Below are 24,803 nucleotides of genomic sequence, written 5' to 3'. Positions count from 1 at the left end.
GATGGAGTCTCACTCTGTTACCTGACAGGACAGGTGCGCGCCACCACACCCGGCTAATTTTTTTGTATTTTTAGTAGAGACAGGGTTTCACCATGTTGGTCAGGCTGGTCTGGAATTCCTGACCTCAGGTGATCTGCCTGCTTCAGCCTCCCAAAGTGTTGGGATTACAGGCATGAGCCACCACACTGGGCCCTAATAATTATTTTTCAAGTATACTTTTTTTTTTTTTTTTTTGAGACGGTGTCTCACTCTGATGCCCAGGCTGGAGTGCAGTGGTGTGATCTCGGCTCATTGCAAGCTCTGCCTCCCAGGTTCACACCATTCTCCTGCCTCAGCCTCCCGAGTATCTGGGACTACAGGCGCCCGCCACCACACCTGGCTAATTTTTTGTATTTTTAGTAGAGACGGGGTTTCACTGTGTTAGCCAGGATGGTCTCAATCTCCTGACCTCATGATCCGCCCGCCTCGGTCTCCCAAAGTGTTGGGATTAGAGGCATGCGCCACCACACCTGGCCTTAAAGTATGCTTGTTAGTAGAAGGACTACCTTCGTATGAAAAGAAAGACATTTCCGATTCTTCACGTTTTTATTTCTCTCAGAAGTTTAAAATGTGAGCATTCGATAGTTCAGCCAGACTCTTCACTTCCAGGTAACTTCTTCATTGGGTTGCAATTCCCTATGTGGAAAGCAAAAAAGGAATGGAAAAACTATAAATAAAACTTTGATAAGAGATAAAAGGGGAAGTCAGAAGAACATGATTTCAATATTTCATTTTCTTTTTTTTTTTTTGAAATGGAGTCTGGCTCTGTAGCCCAGGCTGGAGTGCAGTGGCACGATCTCGGCTCACTGCAAACTCCACCTCCTGGGTTCAAGCGATTATTCTGCCTCACCCTCCCGAGTAGCTGGGATTACAGCTGTACGCCACCACACCAAGCTAATTTTTTATATTTTTGGTAGAGACGGGGTTCCACCATGTTGGCCAGGCTGGTCTCAAACCCCTGACCTCAAGGGATCCGCCTGCCTCAGCCTCCCAAAGTGCTAGGATTACAGGTGTGAGCCACCACACCCAGCCAATATTTTATTTTCTATTACACTGATCCATTTAAAAAACTTACATATTAAATTCATCATATTTATTCTTTTTATTCATGACTTTAACTTTTACCATATTGTCAGCTTCATTTTTCTGGGTTAAAGAATTGTCATTACTTAGTTTATATGAAAGCTATTATCTCTGCTCAGTGAGTTCATTCAAAATGTTTTCTAAACCCTTTCCAGCTTATTTTCTCTTTCTTGAAATCCCTGATTTGTGAATCACCTCTACCATCTCTTCATACCCACTGTGGATGCTGCTCACTTCTCTTGCCCCTCAAGCTTCCTCCTACCCAGCTGTATGCCCACTGGCAGGCATCCTGTCTTGCTAACGGGAACTCTCTGCTGCCAGAGGAGCCATCTCTAGAGGCATAATGGGACCAGGCAGCTGCCAGCTGCTATCACTCTACCACCAGGTCTAAAGCTCTCAGGTAGTGTTGCTAAGAACACAGCGCCTAGCTGCTATTATTACTATTTCTCTCAGCTACAGCATGTCTTAAGTAAGACAATATATGACAATGTATGTGGAAGCTGTATATAAGCTAGGCTTTGGTCAGCTACTTTTAAACTGTGGCTGTATTAAAATGTACTTTGAATTAAAAAAAAAAGACGATACTTTCAAAGATCTGAAACAGCCTATTCATTAAATGAAGACTTTACATTCTAGAGGTAATCATATTGTTTTATCCAAGGATTCAATAACAAACAAGACTAAAAACAGTATCATTTGAATCTAAGTCCTCAAGGGGGAAAAATTATCCCTTCTATTTATTTTTGGCACATATAAAAAAGAATATTCCCCAAATTTGGCCAATTGCTGGTTTAAAAAAATGCAGACTAACCTTTTAAATAACAAACTCTTGTTCCGGAAGGTAGTTAGCCGTTCATCACTCTTTTTGTCTAAATACCATCCAATGACAAATCCCATAGGGACAAGAACATGAACCCAGTGGTCCCGCACAATCTGAAGTAAATTCACCATGATAGCTAAAAGAAAAAAAAATTATCAGAAATACAACTGCTTTTTTGGTTTTTTTTGAAATAGCTTTTAAATTGCATCTGGGCCGGGCACGGTGGTTCATGCCTGTAATCCTAGCACTTTGGGATGCTGAGGTGGGCAGATCACTTGAGATCAGGAGTTTGAGACCAGCCTGGCCAACATGGCAAAACCCCATCTCTACTAAAAGTACAAAAATTAGCCGAGTGTGGTGGTGCGTGTCTGTCATCTCAACTACTGGAGAGGCTGAGACAGGAGAATTGCTTGAACCTAGGAGGCAGAGGTTGCAGTGAGCCAAGATCATGCCACTGTACTTCAGCCTGGGCAACAGAGCAAGACTCTGTCTCAATAAAATAAATAAATTGCATCTGAAACAGGAAGATAATAGACATAGATGTAATAGATGTTAAAAGCCTAATAAGCCTCTCTGTTTGCCTGGCATCAGAATATTGTATAATACTTAAAAATCTAATTGATGAAGATTACACACGGGACAATGATTAATATAAAATTACACTGCACTGAGTCTATTTATTAAATTTTACTACTAGCTTCAATAGTGATGTGATACGATACAGAGCAGAGAAACAGAGAGGGTATTGTAAAACATTCTGCCTGCAACAGCTGATTGTTTGCATCCTCCTCATGTTGTTTTGGAACTTTTTCTTGTAAAAGAGATGAGGTCTTGTTATGTTGCCCAGGCTGGAGGGCAGTGGCTATTCACGGGCACTGCAGCTCTCAACTCCCAGGCTCAAGTATTCCTCCTGCCTTAGCCTTCCAAGTAGCTGGGACTATAGGCATGCACCACTGCACCTGGCTCTCATTTAGAACGTTTACATGTGTAAAACGTATTTAGAACCTCTCACAATGCAAAAACAAATTTAATACAATTTTGCCAGAAGTGGAATTCTTTAGGTAAAGCTGTAATTACTGAAAACTAAATTTAGAAAGAAAAAAAGATATGAGAGAAAAAAAAACTATATTCAATAATGTCACTGTAGATATGAATATAGATTACTCTAAAAAAGGTAAAGGGGCCAGGTGTGGTGGTTCACGTCTGTAATCCCAGCACTTTGGGAGGCTGAGGCAGAAGGACAAGGTCAGGAGTTTAAGACCAGCCTGGCCAACATGGTGAAACCTCATCTCTACTAAAAATACAAAAATTAGCTGGGCATAGTGGTGCATGCCTGTAATCCCAGCTACTCAGGAGGCTGAGGCAGGAGAATTGCTTGAACTCGGGAAGCAGAGGTTGCAGTGAGCTGAGATGATGCCACTATACTCCCGACTGGGGGATAGAGCAAGACTCTTGTCTCAGAAAAAAAAAAAACAAAAAACAAGGTAAAGGGAGAAGAAAACTTACTTTTATAGTGTGACTACTAGGTGACTTATGCCTGCAACCCCAGCACTTTGGGAGGCTAAGGCGGATGGATCGCTTGAGCCTAGGAGTTTGAGATTAGCCTGGTTAACATGGAAAACCGTGTCTCTACAAAAAATAAAAAAATTGGCTGGGTGTGCTAGTATATGCCTGTAGTCCCAGCTACTTGGGAGGCTACTTGGGAGTCCCAGCTACTTGGGAGGATTGCTTAAGCCCAAGAGATGGAGGTTGCAGTGAGCTGAGATCACACGACTGTACTCTAGCCTGGACAACAGAGCAAGATGCTGTCTCAAAAAAAAATAAAAAAAAGGACTACTAGGTTACTAGGTACCAGAGCCATATATTTCTATACATAATGTGAATTAACTATTATTTACATTTTACAGATAAGAAAACAGCTTAATCCAAATACTATTAAGTATAGAGCTGGAGTTCAAATTCAGCTTCACTTTACAGCTCTGGCTCCTATTATAGCTCATGCCTAAGAAACCCCTTCCTGAATTGATGTTTATGGTACTTAAAAGCTTTTAAATGCTGAGTGTCCAGAAGGTAGATGAGGAGGAATAGAACTACAGGTTTTTCCTTATCCGAAATGCTTGGAACCCGAAGTGTTTTGGATTTTTTCAGATTCTGAAATATTTGCATACACATAATGAGCTATCTTGGGGATACGACCGAATTTAAACATAAAATCCATTTGGGCTTTACATATACATTATACACATAGCCTGAAGGCAATCTTATATGAAACTTGTGGTTTTTTTTTTTTTTTTGAGACGGAGTCTGGCTCTGTCGCCCAGGCTGGAGTGCGGTGGCCGGATCTCAGCTCACTGCAAGCTCCGCCTGCCAGGTTTACGCCATTCTCCTGCCTCCGCCTCCCAAGTAGCTGGACTACAGGCGCCCGCCACCTCGCCCGGCTAGTTTTTTGTATTCTTTAGTAGAGACGGGGTTTCACCGTATTAGCCAGGATGGTCTCGATCTCCTGACCTTGTGATCCGCCCGTCTCGGCCTCCCAAAGTGCTGGGATTACAGGCTTGAGCCACCGCGCCCGGCTGAAACTTGTTTTTTTTTTTTTTAATAGTTTTGCTCTGTCACCTAGGATGGAGTGCAGTGGAGTTATCATAGTCCACTGCAGTCCTGAACTCCTGAGCTCAAGTGATCTTCCCACCTCAACCTCCTGAGAAGCTGGAGCTACAGTTGTTAATTTTAAAAAATCCTTAAAAAAATTTGTAGAGACAAGATCTTGCTATGTTGCCCAGGCTGGTCTCAAACTTGTGGCCCCAAGTTTCACATTTGGGGGCACTTTGGATTTCCAATATTCTGATCAGGGATGCTGAACCTGTAATAGTCATCAGGTGGAAAATAAATTGCACTAATTCAATAAAAACATAGTTGGATTGCCAATTTCCTATAAAAATTCATGCATACAGATGAATTCAAAATACACCTGTATGCATTTGGACCTAAACTAATAAATCATGTACAATGACTGAGAAGACATATGACAACATCCTAGAAAGACAATACATTATTGCCAACAAAACTGCTTAGCACTAAGCTGTGATAGGCCTATGTAGACTGAATTTCTGCCTCTCCTCTGACACTGATTGGCAGTTATACAATTCATACATTTTTCTTTCCTTTTTTTTTTTTCTTTTTTCTTTTTTCTTTTGAGACGGAGTTTCACTCTTGTTGCCCAGGCTGGAGTGCAATGGCGCGATCTTGGCTCACCGCAACCTCCGCCTCTCGGATTCAAGGGATTCTCCTGCGTCAGCCTCCTGAGTAGCTGGGATCACAGGTATGCGCTACCATGCCCAGCTAATTTTGTATTTTTCGTAGAGACGGGGTTCCTCCATGTTGGTCAGGCTGGTCTTGAATTCCTGACCTCACGTGGTCCACCCGCCTAGGCCTCCCAAAGTGCTGGGATTACAAGCGTGAGCCACCACACCCGGCTTTTTTTTTTTTTTTTTTTTGAGACAGATTCTCACTCTGTGGCCCAGGCTGGAGTGCAGTGGTGCAACTACAGCTCACTGCAACCTCTGCCTCCCAGGTTCAAGCGATTTTCTTGCCTCAGCCTTCCGAGTAGCTGGGACTACAGGCACGTGCCACCATGCCCGGCTAATTTTTGTATTTTTAAGTAGCGACGGGGTTTCACTGTTGGCCAGGCTGGTCTCGAACTCCTGACCTCTTCATCCGGTCACCTCGGCCTTCCAAAGTGCTGGGATTACAGGCGTGAGACACCGCGCCTGGCCATACGTTTTTCTTTTAAAAGGCAAGGTCGGCCAGGTGCAGTGGCTCACGCCTGTAATCCTAGCACTTTGGGAGGCTGAGGCGGGTGGATCACGAGATCAGGAGTTCGAGACCAGCCTGGCCAACATTGTGAAACCCCGTCTCTACTAAATATACAAAAAATTAGTCGGGTGTGGTGGCGGGCGCCTGCAATCCTAGCTACTTGAGAGGCTGAGACGGGACAATCGCTTGAACCCGGGAGGCGGAGGTTGGAGTGAGCGGAGATTGCGCCATTGCACTCCAGCCTGGGTGACAAGAATTAATCTCTGTCTCAAAAATAAAAATAAAAAAGCAAACCAAAAGGGTAAGCGCATCATTTTGGTGCAACGGTGTCGGCTCAAGAGGATTTGCGGTTTGGAAGAGAGCGAGGTTAGCGAGACAGAAGGCTAGGACTTAGATGAATGTAAGCTGCTCCGGGAGGGGAGGCAGCCAGCGTCTTCCCTGCTTCAGGCCAGGCATGGGGTACCGGCTAGCGGGCGGTCACTGGGTCACATCTCTACGGACGTTTTCCTGTTATGACAGCCTCAGAAAACCCATTCCAAAAGCTCCGGCCCGGAAATCCCATCCTCCACCCGAAGAAAACCGCATTTTCCTTTCCCGTCACCTTCGCTCGGAAGCCCCGGGGAAGCCCAGACCACCCCTCCACACACGCACGGCACTGACGGCCTGCCTAGAGCCCTCCGCGTCACCCTCGCCGTGATCCACGGCGCGGCGGCCCCCCAGGCTCCCCAGACCCACCTGCAGCCTCAGTGCCGACAGCGACCCCGAGACCAAGGGCAACGGGCAACTCAGCCACCCGCGCCAGTGGAAGCTGCGACCTCGGGACCTGCCATTCGCCGCGCCGGCACGGAGCAGAGGGGTGACGCCAGCAAATCATACTACTTCTTCCTCCTCAGGGTTGACTCCTCTCTTTTTTTTTTAGCTTCCAAACATTACCAATAATTTCTGAATATAATTTCGCTCCACTCAGACGAGGCGTGCAGGTGTGAGCGCCGTCGCCTTCCCAAAGCCCCGTGCCCACCCCCGGGAGATGGTCTCGCCCTGGGTCCTCCTCGTTTACGCCGCTCGTCTCCAGCTCCAAAATGGCGGCCGCCGCTGGGGGGCTTCTGCCGGCCGGTAGTGTCCCGCGCTGCTGAGCCAGCATCGGCTTTTCTACCTCTTGAACCTGGATTCGCTTAGGGGTTGGGAAGGGCAGTGGACGGCGTTGGGGGAGGCCTGACGAGGCAAGTGAGGGCAGGAGAAAGGAGCAAGTCTCTGGCGGGGGAAGGCGGCGTCACTGGCCCTCTGGGAGCGCCGGGCCCCGACTCCGACCCAGTCTCCCCCGACGACTCGCCCCCGCCGCTTCGGCTGCGACTGTCCCGGTCGTTCCTGGCAGAAGTGGTCAGCGAGGGAAAGAGAAGTGACTTCTCCATGGGTTTCAAGCTCCCAGCTGTTTTGCGGCAGCTCGTACGGTTCCCTCCCGGGATCTTCTTTCCTCCTTTCTGCTTCCCTCTGCTTACTCTTTAATCTCTTGGCGCTGGAGGAGTTAAGCCGACGCCAGCTTTAGCTGCTTAGCCTCGTGGCTACGGCGTTCTCAGCCTCCCCCGCTCGGGCTCTTCCCGTCGTTTTGGGTTGAGAGACCACGAGGTTACTAAGCTCTGGGCACCGCGTAGGCGTCCTTTTAGTTCATTGACTCTAGAGACCTTTTGGATGTTTGTACCACGCTGTACTAAAAGGGTCTCGGCCCTCCCGCCATCGCCTCCCAGCGCTTCCACTATCCCTGTGAAGTTATAATTCTTTTTTGACTTCGTACTGTTTTACGTGCTCTTTAGAAAACAAGAGGTCAGATTGTAACCCCGGCAAGTCTGGCCTCCTGTGACCAGGCGAACCTGAGCTATCATTTATACCCATCCCCTAATTTTTAATTTTACAATCCGTTTAACCCCTTTCTTTTTTTCCTTTCTTTCTTCTTCTTCTTTTTTTTTTTTTTTTTTTTTTAATAGAGACGGGGTTTCATTATGTTGCCCAGGCTGGTGTCGAACTCCTGGGCTCAAGAGAACCTCCCATTTTGGCCTGTGCTGGGATTACAGGCGTGAGCCACCATGCCCGGCCTTGCAACCCCAGTATGAAATTGCTGCTTTCCCTCAACTGACAGGAAAGAGACTTCCCCACTCAGTGAGCTCCAGGGCTAACCCAAACTACTCTGTTTTCCCTTGGATTTTGCTTAGTTCACCTTAGTTGTCATCAACATGCACGGTCATGATTTTTTATTTTTTATTTTTGAGACGGAATCTCGCTCTGTTGCGCAGGCTGGAGTACAGTGTCACGATTCTCGGCGCACTGCGACCTCTGCCTCCTGGGTTCAAGTGATTCTCCTGCCTCAGACTCGCGAGTAGCTAGGAGTACAGGCGCGCACCACCACGCCCCGCTAATTTTTGTAGTTTTAGTAGAGACAGGGTTTCACCTTGTTGGCCAGGATGATCCGCCCGCCTCGGCCTCCCAAAGTGCCGGGATTACAGGCGTGAGCCACCGCGCCCAGCTGATTTATTATTTGAGACGGGGTCTCTCTCTGTCCCCCAGGCTGGAGTGCAGTGGTGCCATCTCAGCTCACTGGAACTTCCGCCTCCCGGGCTCAAGCAATCCTCCCAGTTCAGCCTCCCAAGTAGCTGGGGTCACCAGCGCAGCCACCGCGCCCGGCTACTTTTTTGTGTTTTTAGTAGAGATGGGGTTTTGCCATGTTGCCCAGGCTGCTCTGGAACTCCTGAGCTCAAGCGATCTGCCTTCCTCGGCCTCCCAAAGTGTTGAGATTACAGGCGCAAGCCACTGCGCCCGGCAACATGCACGATCATTATTGAGAGGGCAAGTAACTGTGAGATACTGGGTACTGGATATACAAAGATGATCACTTTTACTCCTCTATACATTGAACATCCATTCAACAAATACTTTATGTGCCCCCTTTATAACAAAATAACTTTGGTTAGGGCAACAAAAAGGCTTTATAAAGAAGTAAATATGGGAGTTGGGTCATGTAGCATCAAAAGGAATTTGCTGAGCTCAAAAGGAGAAGGTAATTTCGGGATTCAGTACAGGAATATAGAGCTTTGAGAAGCTTTAGCATACTTAGGGAGAGTGGGATAATCAACCAGCTTGAGCATTTAGTGCATGAGTGATTGGTGAAGCAAGAGGTAGGTTAAGATCAGCTTGTGAAGGATCTTGATTTCCAATAGGGAGTTTAGATTTTATTCATTAGTTAGCAGGAATCCAGTGGATATTTTGTGCAAGGAGTGAGCAGGAGGATATTTGTTTTTTTAGGATGGTCTGTGACAGCTATATGGAGGATCAACTGGGAACAGAAAAACTAGATAAAAGGAAATTGGCAATCATTCAGGTAAGGCAATGAGGGCCTCCATGGAGGCAGGACATAAAGGAGGTCAGAGAGACACTAAGTAAATGTCAAATGGGATTCACCTGCTGACTGCGAAGTTAATGGTAAGAAGGTGACTTGAGTTTTTATTCTGGGAGAGTAAATGGTTGGCAATACTATTAAAACTTAGTCTGAGACATGCACACAAACATAGGATGGTGCCAACCTGCACTTTAGGGGTGACAACACAATGCTCTAGAGTGTAAAGCACTGGTTTTTATGGTCTGGAGTCTAGATCTGCACTGTTATAGTAGTCACTAGCCACATGTAGCTACTGAGCACTTCAGATGTGGTTAGTCTAATTGAAATGTGCTGTAAATATAAAATACACAGTGGATTTTGAAGATTTAATATGAAAATGTAAAATATTCGACATGATTACATGTTGAAATAATATTTTGGTTCTATTGGGTTAAATAAAATACATTAAAATTCACCCGTTTCTTTTTCCATGAAGAAATTTAAAAGTAGTTTGTGGCATGCATTATATGTCTGTTGACAGAGCTGTTCTAGTCTAGACTAGATGTGGGAATTTGTAAGGAGGTGGAATATAAGCTGGGCCCAAAGACATTGAGCAGTGATGTCAGGGTGGCTTCCTGGCAACCTCCATTGCCAGTTAAGGCATTTGATTTGTCTTTTCTCAAGCAGTAAGAAGCCTGCAAAGATTTCTGAGCAAGGGGTAATATGTGCAGGGTATTTCTGAAGATGAATCTGGTAGCAATGTTTAGGTTGAATGAAGGGAGGAAAGGAGGCAGAGAAACTGAGAAACCCAAACATAAGGTAGTGAGGCCCTTCCTGTATTAGGGTACTGGCAGTAGGGATAGAAAGGGAATGATATGCAAAGCGTTGCTAAGGGAAGAATAATCAGGAGGTGGTAATAATAGACTGTCCCAGAAGTGAAGAATCAGCATGTAGCATTCCAAGCCTTGGTTACTTAGATAACAACTAATATATTCATGTCGCACAGCTGTAAAATACAATTTGAGACTGAAGAAATTTGGTCTCAAGGTGGAATCAGCAAAGTTAGGAGGGAGTGGTCCACTAAATACTTTCTCTTTTTATCACCCTGCTTTCTGTATCATCTTATCAATCATACACACCAGCTAATAGCCCCCAAATACAGAATTACCTATATCATGCCATCTTTCCACTTGATAATGAATCTTAAAATGTTTCTGTTGCCTGCAGGACTAGGTTCACAGTTTCCAAGGCCTTTCATTATCTGGCCCCTTTCTGTTCATTAGGCCTTATCTTTTATTTTCTGCTTTTGTGAATGTGTGCCAGGCTAGTTTTTTCACTGGTACTTTAAAACTTTTTACGCAAAAGTGCGGAGATCTGAGATCTCTGGTACTCCCCTTTACTCCTGTTATTCCTCTGAGTACCTTCTCTTTGTTTCTACCCATGTCTTATCAACCCTTAGTAATCTTAAATCCCACCTCTTCTATGATTCTCAATAACATAAGGTAATGTCAACTTAAAAAAAAAAACTTAATAAATAAATAAATATATATATATATATATATTTTTTCTTTTGGAGACGGAGTCTCGCTCTGTTGCCCAAGCTGGAGTGCAGTGGCACGATCTTGGCTCACTGCAAGCTCCACCTCCTGGGTTCACGCCATTCTCCTGCCTCAGCCTCCCAAGTAGCTGGGACTACAGGTGCCTGCCACCACGCCTGGCTAATTTTTTGTATTTTTTTTTTATTAGAGATGGAGTTTCACCGTGTCAGCCAGGATGGTTTCGATCTCCTGACCTCGTGATCCACCCGCCTCGGCCTCCCAAAGTGCTGGGATTACAGGCGTGAGCCACCGCGCCCACCCCCTAAATATTTTTATGTCATTTATTATCTGTTTATGTAAGCTTAAGCTTCCTAAAATTATGACAGATCTCTTTTTTATAAAAGGACCACATATTATACTACTTGGTGGTGCTCCTGATGCCTTAGGGCAAGATACAAATTAAACACCATAATTATAAACAATGAAATCATAATACCACATTCATAAGGCTTTTATTTATTTTTTAGGTTGATAAAGAACTCTTCAGAATTCCTGGTGTTTTATCATATATACGACTGAGATATCAGTAAGTAGTGAATGTTTAATAAAGATATACCTTTATTATGAATAATTGTAGTGAAAATATCTTTTCATCTGTTGAAATCTTGGTCTGTCTGCAAAAAAAGTTTTAATATGAACTTACTCAGTTCTAGCTGCAAGATACGCGCATGTTACTTCATAATCTAAATGAAGAAAGTGGGAATTAAGGACAACTTAAGTAGAAAAAAATTTCCCTTAGGCCATTGATATAATTGTGGTACAGTAAGCTTTTTGGCAGGGATAATTTCCAAGGTCCTTTCCAAAATTGTATTTATAAATGTTTTTCATCAAATAGAGAATTAATGTCTTTGTACCCCAAATAAGAACACATGAAGGCCAGGTGTGCTGTCTCACACCTGTAATTCCAGCATTTTGGGAGGCCAAGGTGGGTGAATCACTTGAGCCCAGGACTTAAAGAGCAGCTTGGACAACATAGTAAAATCCTGTCTCTACAAAAAATTAGCCGAGTGTGGTAGTGCGTGCTGGTAGTCCCAGCTACCTAGGAGGCTGAGGTGGGAGGATCACTTGAGCCCAGGAGGTTGAGGCTGGAAATGAGCCATGATTGCACCACTGCACTCCAGCCTGGGTACCAGAGCAAAATCCTGTTTCAGGAAACAAAAACAAATCAATATATTTTAAATTTTAACTTACCAACAGTTATTTATTGAATAACCACTATGTGCAGGGATGTGCTAATGTACTAAGGATAAAAAAATGGATCAAGCCAACTCCCATACTCAGAGAGCTCTCCCAAGCAAGGGCAAATATATGTAGATGGGTTCCGGTTTATGGCGTGGTAAGGACAGTGAGCTTATTTTATACTAGCCATGCCCCGTTCCTTCATTTAAGAAACATTCATCAGCTACCACTGTATGTTAGGCACTGTGGAGGCATTGGAATATAACAGTGATCAAAACAGAGAAAGTCTTTACCTTCATGGAGTCCACATTCCAGTGTGGGCACAGGAGGAGAGAAGGTGACAGACAAAGCAAGTAAATAAATAAGTAGCAATTAGAGAGCACTAAGTATTTTGAGGGAAATAGAATGATGTTGTAATGGGCGTGAAGAAGGGCTTTAGGGTGGTCAGAGAATGACTACCTCTGAGAATGACTCAATAAATTAGAGACAGGGAAAATATATAAACAAGTTAGAGGTTTTGGTCACAGTGAAGAGAGAAGAAAATTTGAGAAATATAATGAGTTGTTATGAAAGTATATCCCTGGAAGTGCTTTATAAAGGTCATTGATAAGTCTCTATACGACTTAAGCCAGCGGACATTTCTCTGGCTTCTCAGACTTAGTGCAAATGGGAGGTGAGGAAGTGGAGATATATCTGTGCACAAATACCTGAGAAGTTTTTCTGTGAAAGGGAAACCCAAAAATGATGCAGTGGTTGTTGGGGGTTGAAGGGTTAAGAGAGGGTTCTTATAAGTTGGAAATTCTGGAGTATTTTTATAAGCTTGCGGGAATGGTCCGTCAACGAAACACTGATGCAGGGGAAAGAGCAAATGACTGAAGATGTCAAGTCTTTCAGAAGGTGAATAGGAATGGGATCAACAGCGCACATAGAGGGACCGACCTTGGATGGGAGCAGGACTATTCTATACCATAGGAGACCCAACAGTGTACATACAGATAGGCTAATAGATGTAGTATCTGGAAAATGAGAAATTACTCTCTAATTTTATCAGCTGAGACTAGGGTGGAGGGAGGGATGGGTGATCTTTGAACAAAGAGGAGGAGGTGTGGAGTAGTCGTCTCAGAAATTGAAAGTCAACCTACTAAGAAAAGTCAGATTGAAGGGTAATACTTAGGGCCTATTTGAGACCTTTGGCCATGAATTTAAAGAGCAAATAGCATTAGCTGGGCATGGTGGCGGGTGCCTGTAATCCCAGCTACTTGGGAGGCTGAGGCAGGAGAAATACTTGAACCCAGGAGGCAGAGGTTGCAGTGAGCTGAGGTCTTGCCGCTGTACACCAGCCTGGGCGACAAGAGTGAAACTTTCTCTCAAAAAGAAAAAAAAAATGGGCTGGGTGGATCATGATGTCAAGAGATCGAGACCATCTGGCCAACATGGTGAAACACCATCTCTACTAAAAAAAATTAGCTGGGCGTGGTGGCGCATGCCTGTAGTCCCAGCTACTCAGGAGGCTGAGGCAGGAGAATCACTTGAACCTGGGAGATGGAGGTTGCAGTGAGCCAAGATCGTTACACTGCACTCCAGCCTGGTGACAGAGTGAGACTCAGTCTCAAAAAAAAAAAGCAAATAGCACAGCTGTAATTCTCCTCCATATCCCATCCTCCCCCAACCCCTGCATGATTGGAGTTCATCAGGACTGGGGTTTTGCCAGCCTAGTAGAGAGAAGGACTAGAGGAGCAAGACATTTGAGTGTTTGCAAATAATCTTAACAGATCATTAATTGAAGGTGAGGACCTGAGTGAAAACAGGAGGGGGTCGTCGATAGGGAAAAAGTAGCCAGCGAATTAGAGAGATACCACTGAGCACAGAGGATTTTTGCAATGGGAATACTAGAGTAAGTAAGGTGTTAGAGAGTGAGATGCTTGAAGGTGAAATTTTCAAAATAGTACAGTTACTGATAGTGATAAGTTCTAGGGTGTAATCGTAATGCTGAGTGGCTGAAGTGAAATGAAGATTATTGGAGTTGAGGAAGTCAAGGAACCAACAGGTCAGTATTGAAGTTACTCAGAGGAACAACGGTCATGTAAAAGTCCCCAGTGAATGAGGCCGGGTTAATGGATGCCATAGTGAAGGGGAAATGTGAAAGACGAATAGTGACCTGCTGGGTGCCAAGAGCTTTAATGGGACTAGACTATTTGAAAGAGGAAGGAGAAGACATGGTTTAGAAGCTGCAGTGAGGAGCAAGGAGCACATACCTCCTGCTTTTCAAGTACAGGGCATACAAAAAGTTAACAACAACAAAAAACCTTGAGAAGGCTGTAAGAGAAAGAGTATGATTAGGGAACAGCCAGGTACCTGGGAAGACAAGCAGGTGAAGAGAATTTTCAGAGAAGCAGTTGCAGTTACAGGTGAGTAGAATCATAGTTCCAGAGAGCATCCTGAAAGGATTTGAGAGGGAGACGAGGTAGGGGATTAGGTCTTACTGGGAGATGTATGCATCATTGATAGTTGATAACCTAGCAGTCTTGTGATTTTGGCTGTCACTCAGATAAACAAGGCTGGGAGATGTGGTGGGTTTAGCAGCCCCTGTCAGCCTCTTGTCAAAGGTGGATTTCAGTTTACCTCAGTTTGTTGATAACCTTGAGTAGTGGTGAGAAATTATTAGGTAATTCAGTGGCCTTCTCTCCTATTTGCATAGTTAGCCAGGAAAGGCTCATTTATTTTAGGGAGCTGAAATCTGAAATGTTGCTGTGGGGTTGAACTTTGTTAATGAATATTTTCGTAACTTCTGCTTAATAGCACACAGTTCCAGGTTCTAAATCCCATTTTTTTAAAAAAAGTATATGTTTTATTTTATTTATTTTTTAGATACAAAGTCTCACTCTGTTGCCCAGTCTAGGGTACACTCTAGGGTTTCACTCTGTGTCCAGTCTAGTGGTGCACTCATAGCTCACAGTAACCTCGAACTCCTGGGCTCAGCCAATTCTCTCATCTTGGCCTTCTGAGTAGCTAGGACTACAAGTACATGCCACCAGCCAGTATTTTTATTTTTTATTTTTGTAGAGACAGGGTCTCACTACATTGCCCAGGCTGGTCTCAAACTCCTGAACTCTAGCAGTCTTCCTGCCTCAGCCTCCCAAAGGGCCGGGATCACAGGCATGAGCCACCATGCCTGGCCTATAGATGTGTTCATGTTATATTTTCCTGAAATATATGTAGTAGGCATCCCAATTTGCATTCCATCAGATATATGTTGAGTGTGCATCAGGTTCTATTTAGGAGTTGCAAACATATACCACCTGTGTTTTTCTGTTGCTCACATTCCAATGCAAGGGTTCTTAATGTTAAACTCCCTGAAAAGTTTGTGAATTTCTATGTTATATGTACTCTTGTTTTTTGTTTGGTTGTGTTGAGAGTTGGTAGGGGAGAGGGGAGGGCCCATAGGTTTTTATCAGATTCTCAAGGGGGTCTATTTAAGAACCACTGGTCTAATTAACAGGAGAGAAAGACGCATAAACTAATCATTGTAATACAGTGAAATCAGTGCCATCACAAAGCACGATAAAAGACGAACAGATTCACCTTGAAGGATGAGTTCATTAATTCCTAAACATTTATTTATTGAGGAACTTGGATGCAGTAGTATCTGTTGTAGGTAATTTATACATTATTTGAAATACTTCATCCTTTTTACATATATGTTAATACTAATGTTTTATAGACTGAGATACACAGGTGAGGAAAGTTTAATTAACTTGCTTCAAATCACATAGTAGATTCATATATGGGTCTATTTGATTGCAACATTCACTACCCCACTAGGGAGCCACTAAAGGGCTCATTGTGTCCAAGATTATGTTTGTGCTTTTAAACTTGGCAGTGAGTTAATAAACTTGCTTTCACTTAAAAAATAAGTAAACTTGGCAGTGATGGAAATGGGCCTTTAAACTGCTTTTCATGTTAATGGAATTTCTATGAACTTAAATATTTGAACTAATTTTAATCAGTTTGTCTATTATATATGCCAGACGGTGCTTTTATGTTTATTTATGTTTTCATTTCATTTGAAAGACCCTTCTAGCTTGCTGTTTCTGGACCAAAAAAAATGACGTCTATTATCAAGTTAACCACCCTTTCTGGGGTCCAAGAAGAATCTGCCCTTTGCTATCTTCTCCAAGTTGATGAGTTTAGATTTTTATTGGACTGTGGCTGGGATGAGCACTTTTCAATGGATATTATAGATTCCCTGAGGAAGTAAGTTACATTTCATAATTCTAGGTTTTTATTAAATCAACTTCTCTTTTCTGTACCGTAATACCATTTCAGTGTGATAAATATTGCCTTTTTACACTAGTTTAGAGCAAAAGGCTTAATTTTGCTTATGCCAAAAACCTATAGTGACCATTTTAACTTGTAAAGTTTTGATTTACTTATAAGCTTTGCTTGTTGAAATTCAGCAAAATCTTAAGCTAATGGATTTCAGTAGAAATTTTTGCATGCTAATTTTTGGAAAGAACAAGAATACATAAGAATTTGAGAAGAGGAAACATTTTCCATGTGAAAGTTCTGTGGTCAGATCACATTAGCTTACTTTTCTACATCTTTTGATGCTAAACATTGTGAACTGGTTCTCAGAATGACCATGAGATACTGATTCATCCAAAAAAATAATCATTTATGGGCTGGGCACGGTGGCTCATGCCAGTAATCCCAGTACTTTAGGAGGCTGAGGTGGGCAGATCACTTGAGTTCAGGAGTTCGAGACCAGCCTGGCCAACATGGTGAAACCCTGACTCTACTAAAATTACAAAAATTAGCTGGGTATGGTGGTGTGCACCTATAGTCCCAGCTACTTGGGAGGCTGAGGAAGGAGAATTGCTTGAACCCAGGAGGCAGAGATTGCACTGAGCCTAGATTATACCACTACACTGCAGCCTGGGTGACAGAGCAAAAATCTGTCTCAAAAAAAAAAAAAAAAAACAATTATGTTTGCAGTATTATACTAATTTTGCAAGAAAAGAGGACTTAAATATTTAAAAAACTTTAGAACCTGAACAAAAAAAATCCAAACCATTTTATTAATTTCTTGTGTCAATGAGAACATATGCTTCCCTGATTAATTGAAGTTTTACTATTCAATTAGCAAAACTGTCTGTGGTTGCTGTGCGAAAACGCTGGGACAAAAATCCATTATAAGTATGTGGTCATATAAATACCCTCTCCTTAATAATTTCTGAAATTCTTCTTTTTTTTTTTTGAGATGGAGTTTTGCTCCTGTTGCCCAAGCTGGAGTGCAATGGCATGCTTTCGGCTCACTGCAACTTCCACCTCCAGGGTTCAAGTGATTCTCCTGCCTCAGCCTCCCAAGTAGCTGAGATTATAGGCATGTACCGCCTGCCCGGCTAATTTTTTGTATTTTTAGTAGAAACAGGGCTTCACCATGTTAGCCAGACTGGTCCTGTACTCATGACCTCAGGTAATCCGCCCACTTCGGCCTCCCAGAGTGCTGGGATTATAGCCATGAGCCACCATGCCCAGCCAATAGTAATTTCTGAAATTCTAAGCTGAGTTCTTGAACTTAATAGTTTGCAACCGGGCACAGTGGCTCAAGCCTGTCATCCTAGCACTTTGGGAGGCTGAGGCGGGCGGATCACTTGAGGTCAGGAGTTCAAGACCAGCCTGACCAACATGGCGAAACCCCATCTCTAGTAAAATTACAAAAATTAGTTGGGCATGGTGGCGTATGCCTGTAATGCCAGCTACTCAGGAGTCTGAGGCAGGAGAATCACTTGAACTTGGGAAGTAGAGGTTGCAGTGAGTCAAGATTGTTCCATTACACTAGAGCCTGGGCAATAAGAGTGAAGCTCCATCTCAGAAAAAAAGAAAAAAAAAGAAGATGTGTTAAGTGAAGCTGGGTGCAGTGGCTCATGCTTGCAATCCCAGCACTTTGGGAGGTGAGAAAGGGCGGATCACCTGACGTCAGGAGTTTAAGACCAGCCTGGCCAACATGGTAAAAGCCTGTCTCTACTAAAAAGGCAAAAATTAGCCAGGCATGGTGGTGGACACCTGTAATCCCAGCTACTCCATAGGCTAAGGCAGGAGAATCACTTGAACTGGGCAGCTGAGGTCACGCCAGTGCACTCCAGCCTGGGCAATAGAGCGAGACTATGTCTCCAAAAAAAAAAAAAAAAAAAAATAGCATGCAGGATAGCTATTAAAAATCAACTTACGGCCAGGCATGGTGGCTCACCCACGTAATCCCAGCACCTTGAGAGGCTGAGACGGGCAGATCACCTGAGGTTGGGGAGTTCGAGACCACCCTGACCAACATAGAGAAACCCCATCTCTACCAAAGATACAAAATAAACTGGGTGTGGTGGCACATGCCTATACTCCCAGCTACTCGGGAGGCTGAGGCAGGAGAATCGCTTGAACCCAGGAGGCAGAGGTTGTGATGAGCTGGAGGTCGCGCCATTGCACTCCAGCCTGGGCAACAAGAGTGAAACTCCATCTTAAAAAAAAAAATCAACTTATTTGTGGTGTCTACTGTTCTTTTTTATTTTTGTTCTTGTTTTTATTTTTAGGCAGGGTCTCACTCTGTCACTCAGACTGGAGTGCAGTGGCATGATCTCATCAAGCTCAACCTCCTGTGCTCAAGTGATCCTCCCACCTCTGCCCCCCAAGTAGCTGGAACTACAGGCTCATGCCACCACACCTGGCTTTTTTTTTGTTTGTTTGTTTGTTTGTTTGTTATAGAGACAGTGTTTTGCCATGTTGCCCAGGCTAATCTTGAACTCCTGAGCTCAAATGATTTGCCTGCCTTGGCCTCCCTAAGTGCTGGGATTACAGGTGTGCACCATCACACCTGGCCTTCTTTTCTGTTTAAAATGTGTCTACACACCATATATTTAAGTGTACCTTATACTACATTTTTTATAGCTATGCAGAGCACAGGTAGTAATAATTGAAATTCATAGGTAATCATAATTTTAGCTCTTAGTTTTGCTCTTCTGCCCCAGCATAGTCTTCAATCCAGAATTGGGGAATAATTTTGAATATTCTGTCTTTACCCTCTGAAAAGATTCAAGAAGTAGTCCTTTCGATTGTGTTCTTGTAGGCATGTTCACCAGATTGATGCAGTACTGTTGTCTCACCCTGATCCTCTCCACCTTGGTGCCCTCCCGTATGCTGTCGGAAAGTTGGGTCTGAACTGTGCTATCTATGCAACCATTCCTGTTTATAAAATGGGACAGATGTTCATGTATGATCTTTATCAGGTAATTTAAGCAATTAAAAAAATTTTGTTAGCACTCCTTCAGTGATAAGTTTTTCACCTTTATTTGTGTTATTCTTTTAGTCTCGACACAATACGGAAGATTTTACACTCTTTACATTAGATGATGTGGATGCAGCCTTTGATAAAATACAGCAGCTAAAATTCTCTCAGATTGTGAATTTGAAAGGTAAAAAGAATTTCCAGTAGTAAGTACTTAGACGAATGGGGTTTAACTTGCTAGAAAATACTGACGAGAATTCAGAGAGAAAATTACAGGCATTATGGTCTGAAGAATAAAAAAATTAGCACATTCGCCTTGATATAGAACTCTTAACTTCCATTTGAATTTTAAAATATTTCAGAATAAACGCCAACAAAATGTTAATAGCTCAGGCTTTTTCATATTTAACTTGGGAAAGACTCATTTAGTGTTTACTGTGTATAATAAACAAAAGATAATTTGGCCATTTCCTCCTCCTCAGAGCTTACAGTTAGGTTGAGGCGATAAGGTGGCTGCGATGGCTAAATGTAGTGACTGGGGTAAATGAAGTTCTATGGCAGCAGAGGAGATAATGAATTCTAGCATTGGACATTAAAAAGTTTATTATTGAATTAGGTCAGGAAGTCCTATATTAAGTCTATATTTATCATCTACAGAGATAATTGTATTAGATATTTTCATAGAAATGAACCCTGGCATTGATAAAATAGTGCAATAATGGACTCTGAAGATTTAGCCCAGAAATAACAACAGTCTCAACAGTTTTGCTTCTAGTTAGTTTTTCTGTAGGATAAATTCTTTAGCACAATGAGATTTAAATTATTCTGTTAGTTTAGAGGTTAGCAAAAATGGAAACATTTGATAATTCTGTATATAAAATATACATTAAAATTTGCTAGTTCATACTAAATAATTTAATAGTGTACTAGCTTTTAAATCTAATCTCTAGCCTTGTACTTATAAGCACAAATATCTCTACAAGAATACATAATAAAGTAACAAGAATGTTTGCCTCCAGTGAGGGAGTAGAGTAGCTGGGAGACAGGAGAATGAAGCCTGCTTTCATTATATGCATTTTTACTTTTGAATTTTGTGTTATTACATATACAGGATTACCTATTAAAATATTATCATTTAGAAATAAATAACCTTTCTTTAGGATTGTAAAAGAAATCTGAGTATTGTTACCTTGTTGACATAGGTAAAGGACATGGCCTGTCTATCACACCTCTGCCAGCTGGTCATATGATAGGTGGAACAATATGGAAAATAGTCAAAGATGGAGAAGAAGAAATTGTTTATGCAGTTGACTTCAACCACAAGAGGGAGATGTAGGTATATCAAGACAAAAGCTAAAGGAAATGCAATTAGTATTATTTTATTCTTTGAAGGGAAAATAAGAAACACAGTTTTTGTTTTGGTTACCAGAAATTTAGGGCAACTTAAAAGCATCAAATAGAGAATGTTTTCAAAATTAATTATTTGCATAGTAAGGGGGAAAAGTATGTTATAAGACATAAAAGATTTAAAAAATTTACACGTTAAGTATACACTCTACAAAACAGATACCTCCCCGGAGATGTTGCAAAGGAGATGAATTTTAAATATGAAATTATGTAAATAATAGCAAGTTCTCGACCTGCTATTTAACAAAACTTTGTGGTTGGGTTGTTCTTTTGTTTTGTAACGTGATATGGTTTGGCTCTGTGTCCCCAACCAAATCTCATCTTGTAGCTCCCATAATTCCCATGTGTTGCGGGTGGGACCCAGTGGGAGATGATTGAATTATGGGGGCGTGTCTTTCCCATGCTTTTCTTGTGATAGTGAATGGGTTTCACGAGATCTGATAGATTTAAAAACGGGAGTTGCCCTGCACATAATATAATTACCATCTAATATAACTGCCCTGTATGTTTAAAGTTAGTCCCTTTGAAAGAGAACTCAATGCTAGTTATGATTTTACACACTTCATGTGGCACTCAGAGCATTACTATACAATATTTTGGTGTTTAGTCTCTTACAGGCTTGTTTTGTTTTATCTGTACATTAAGTTCATAGCTATTTTGTGTTACATTACAGTAGGCTCAGGATCTTTGTATTAAGAAATACTTAACACAAATAGACTGAATTTTAGACGCTTATAACCATAGATTAATGAGGAAAGGATGGTTATGTTGCAGGCTGAAAGAGTGAGGGTTGTGATCGACTCAGTATACCACTGGAGGCTAGATGAGTAAACAGCAAACTGTTCTCATAAATGCAGAATGTTGGCAAACTGACAAACTGTATTTGCCACCCAGATGGAATGCTGAGGGCAGTCATGCCTCAACTGCAAGTGTTGCTTGTGACTAGGCACATCTGAAGCCTGTTAGCAGTAATGTGAACCTGTGGTCAATTAAGCAATTAACCTGTGGTCAATTAACCAATTGTTACCTCCTCCTCCCTGGTCTTTCTACCCAATAAATATGAAGGGCTGTGGAAGCTCAAGGCGGCTGCCTTTGCTCACTAGAAGCAGGGAGCTCTCTTCTTCCCCTGATCCCTTCCTTTAAAGTAGTTACTTTTGTTTTAAGTTTTCATTTCTGCGTTCGTCCTCCTTCATTCAGTCTTGTAGTAACCATGGCAAACTGTGGCATGGCTATTTGAGTAAATGGTATTGAAGGATTCAACCATTTTGGAAAAAAATCAATTTGTGTCGTTTTAATTATATAACAAAAGAAATTTCAGATGGATTAGAACTAAATAGAAATGAAGCAATATTGGTGAGTCTGATCTCTGAATTGGAAAAGACTTTGTAAGCATAAAAATAATGGACCAAGTTACAAAAGAAAAGTTTGATAGATTTGATGACATACAGGTTCAAATGTCTGAAACAACAAATAAAAAAAAAATCAAAGTAGGAAAATATTTGCAGCAAGTTGCCCAAAAACTTGCAACATATATATAAAATCAAGTATTAATTTATTAATAAAAATATACCAGTTGCAAAATGGACAAAAGTTATAAAGTCAAAAAAGAGAAAATTTAAATGATTTTTTTTGTTAGATACCATTAAAATTATTATTCTTATTCATATTTTTATGTATTTTTTTGAGACAGAGTCTCTGTCGTCAAGGCTGGAGGCAAGTGGTGCGATCACGGCTCACTGTAGTCTCAACCTCCCAGCTTCAAGTGATCCTCCCATTTTAGCCTCCCAAGTAGCTAGGACTACAGGTGCGCTCTAACATGCCTGGCTATTTTTGTACTTTTAGTAGAGATGAGGTTTTGCCATGTTGCCCAGGCTGGTCTTGAACTACTGGGCTCAAGTGATCGGCCCATCTCTGTCTCCCAAAGTGTTGGGATTACAGGTGTGCGCCACCGCAGTAGTCAAAAATTATTTTTAAATGGTGGTTTTCTTCTGGGAAGTATGTAGAATTGGTCAGTCTTTTTGGTTGAACTTTTCTGGGTAATGTTAAATCTTTCTGAAAAGCCTTTTAGCAGTACTATGTATTACAGTAAATACATTTCTAGGAATGTGACCTAAAGAAACAATCAGAAATGCAATTGAAGCTTTTGTAAAAATGTTCTTTGAAAGATTATTATGGCAAAAATAAGTGACCTAAATATCAGTAAAGGGAAGGGATCAAATACAGTGTAGACACAATAAAATGTTTTTATAACTGTTAAACATTTAGTTTACAAAAAAATGTTTATGTCATGAGTAAAAACCAGGATATAGAACTGAGTATATAGGAATGCATATGGGATATCAGCTTTGAAAAATACATATGTGTATCAGTACCATAAGACAGGGCGAAAGAAAAAAAAAATGTGTGAATAGAAAAACTTACATGGTTAGAAGGATGTACACCAAAATATTATGTCAGTTATCTCTGAGTAATGGTACTCTGGAAGATTTTTATTTTCTTCTTTATACTTGTTTGAAGTTACTAGATTTCTTATCAATGAGCGTGCCTACTTTTATAGTTAGAAGAGGAACACCTTATAAATGAAGCTGCTTATTTTTTAAGTAAGAGAAGCTATTATTGTTTACTTGAAATGCTATAAAATACTCCTCTTCTTAAAATTTCTTATAGCCATTTAAATGGATGTTCCCTGGAAATGCTAAGCAGGCCTTCCTTACTTATCACAGATTCATTCAATGCTACATATGTACAGCCTAGAAGAAAACAGAGAGATGAGCAGCTTCTGAGTACGTATTCTTTCATGTCCTTATTATTATTTTGTAACTTTTTGTATATTTAGGGAATATAAGTACAGGTTTCTTTGGGTTTTTTTTGTTTTTTTGTTTGTTTTTGAAACGGACTTTCGCTCTTTTACCCAGGCTGGATTTTTTTATTTTTATAGAGATGTGATCTCCCTATGTTGTCCAGGCTGGTCTTGAACTCCTGGACTAAGCCATCCTCCTGCCTTGACCTCCCAAAGTGCTGGGATTACAGGTGTGAGCCATTGTACCTGGCCACCATTTTATATGAGAGTTTTGGGGCATCTGATGGTTTTGGTATTCGTGGGGGTCCTGAAGCCAGTACCCATGGATACTGAGGGATGGCTGTATATATAATTATGTGAGTGTATATATATGTATGTACATAAATTTGGGACAAAGTTCATTGGGATGGATAGGCGAGACCAGGGTAGCCCAGAAACACCAGGCTAGTTACATTTGGCCTAGCCAAACAATTTTCTCAGTGATACACACACCATTTTCCATGTGTATTATAATGTATAGAGTGTTGAGGACTACTGATTTATAATTTTTCAATGAAAAAAGATTGAGAGTTAATGACACTGAATTTCTGAAGAGATAGTTAACAGAATCAAAAGCAGTTGTAATGACCTGAACAAAATTCCTTCATTTTGTACCTGGCCTAGTAGTTGCTTATTTGTAAATTATAGTCTTTCTAATAAAAACAGAGAGATAAAATTATCTGTAATTTTGTAGCGTAGTATTGTTATGTTCTATAGGGATTTTACATTCTTGTTTTCTAGCAAATGTCTTGGAAACACTTCGAGGTGATGGAAATGTGTTAATAGCAGTGGACACAGCAGGCAGAGTTTTGGAACTTGCTCAACTTCTTGATCAGATTTGGAGGACTAAAGATGCAGGACTGGGTGTTTACTCATTGGCACTCCTAAATAATGTCAGCTACAATGTGGTGGAGTTTTCTAAATCCCAGGTTTGTTCTCATGTTGTCACTTGTAATAAAGAAGTTTGCTACAGTGATTGGGTCTGTGGAAGTGGGTGTCTTCATTGTTTTTTGGATTTTATTTTTCCCTTGAAGAGATTGTTAGTAATGATGATAACTTGCCATTAACCATTTACTGTTCTGTGTGCTTTAAATGTATTATTTCATTTAATCTATTTATTCTACTAAGTAGTTTCCCTTTTGTCCCTGTTTTAAAGATTAGGCAAATTGCTTCTCTTCTAACTCTTTAGTATCCCAGTCTGTAAAATGGGGACAAAAATAGAACCTACCTCATAGCATATACATGTTAGAATTCATTGTCCTTTCTTTTAAATAGCTTTTTGCCTTGAAATAGCAATCTCTGGGAGTAAGATTTTCGTTTTTTTTTTTTTTTTTCTGAGACGGAGTCTTGCTCTGCCGCCCAAGCTGGAGTGCAGTGGCCGGATC

At 41.6% G+C, this 24,803-nt stretch overlaps 2 protein-coding genes across 5 annotated transcripts in view; one reads left to right on the top strand and one right to left on the bottom strand.

Moving 5' to 3' along the window:
- Positions 1–566: 566 nt before the first annotated feature.
- NDUFB1 (NADH:ubiquinone oxidoreductase subunit B1) lies at positions 567–6,767 on the bottom strand. Its single transcript, XM_033191549.1, has 3 exons — positions 6,491–6,767; positions 1,934–2,078; positions 567–675 (listed from the first exon to the last, which is right to left on the bottom strand). Exons 1-3 carry the CDS (start codon positions 6,627–6,629, stop codon positions 639–641), a joined length of 321 nt encoding a protein of 106 aa, XP_033047440.1. The 5' UTR covers positions 6,630–6,767; the 3' UTR covers positions 567–638.
- CPSF2 (cleavage and polyadenylation specific factor 2) overlaps positions 5,360–24,803 on the top strand; it is a 40,047-nt gene continuing 20,603 nt past the window's right edge. Inside the window, exons 1-8 of one of the 4 annotated variants that reach the window (XM_033191546.1) lie at positions 5,360–5,397; positions 11,185–11,243; positions 15,968–16,150; positions 19,014–19,173; positions 19,254–19,359; positions 20,375–20,504; positions 23,247–23,362; positions 24,160–24,347. In XM_033191546.1, coding sequence (XP_033047437.1) covers positions 16,002–16,150; positions 19,014–19,173; positions 19,254–19,359; positions 20,375–20,504; positions 23,247–23,362; positions 24,160–24,347 — 849 coding nt within the window. In that variant the 5' untranslated portion in view covers positions 5,360–5,397; positions 11,185–11,243; positions 15,968–16,001. Of the gene's footprint in view, positions 5,398–6,718; positions 7,199–11,184; positions 11,244–15,967; positions 16,151–19,013; positions 19,174–19,253; positions 19,360–20,374; positions 20,505–23,246; positions 23,363–24,159; positions 24,348–24,803 lie in introns of those variants that run through there. The other 3 variants (XM_033191544.1, XM_033191545.1, XM_033191548.1) reach the window with 3 other exon arrangements.

This window comes from Trachypithecus francoisi, unplaced genomic scaffold (genome assembly GCF_009764315.1).
Source record: "Trachypithecus francoisi isolate TF-2019V2 unplaced genomic scaffold, Tfra_2.0 Lachesis_group3, whole genome shotgun sequence".
NCBI lineage: Eukaryota > Metazoa > Chordata > Mammalia > Primates > Cercopithecidae > Trachypithecus > Trachypithecus francoisi.
This window is presented reverse-complemented; position numbering and strand designations above follow the sequence as displayed.

Coding starts and splice junctions, on each gene's coding strand:
- NDUFB1 (XM_033191549.1), bottom strand. CDS start 6,629: ATGATTTGCTGGCGTCACCCCTCTGCTCCGTGCCGGCGCGGCGAATGG. Junction 2,079..6,490: donor TGTCGGCACTGAGGCTGCAG/GTGGGTCTGGGG, acceptor TTTTTCTTTTAG/CTATCATGGTGAATTTACTT. Junction 676..1,933: donor AAGAGTTTGTTATTTAAAAG/GTTAGTCTGCAT, acceptor CTTTCCACATAG/GGAATTGCAACCCAATGAAG.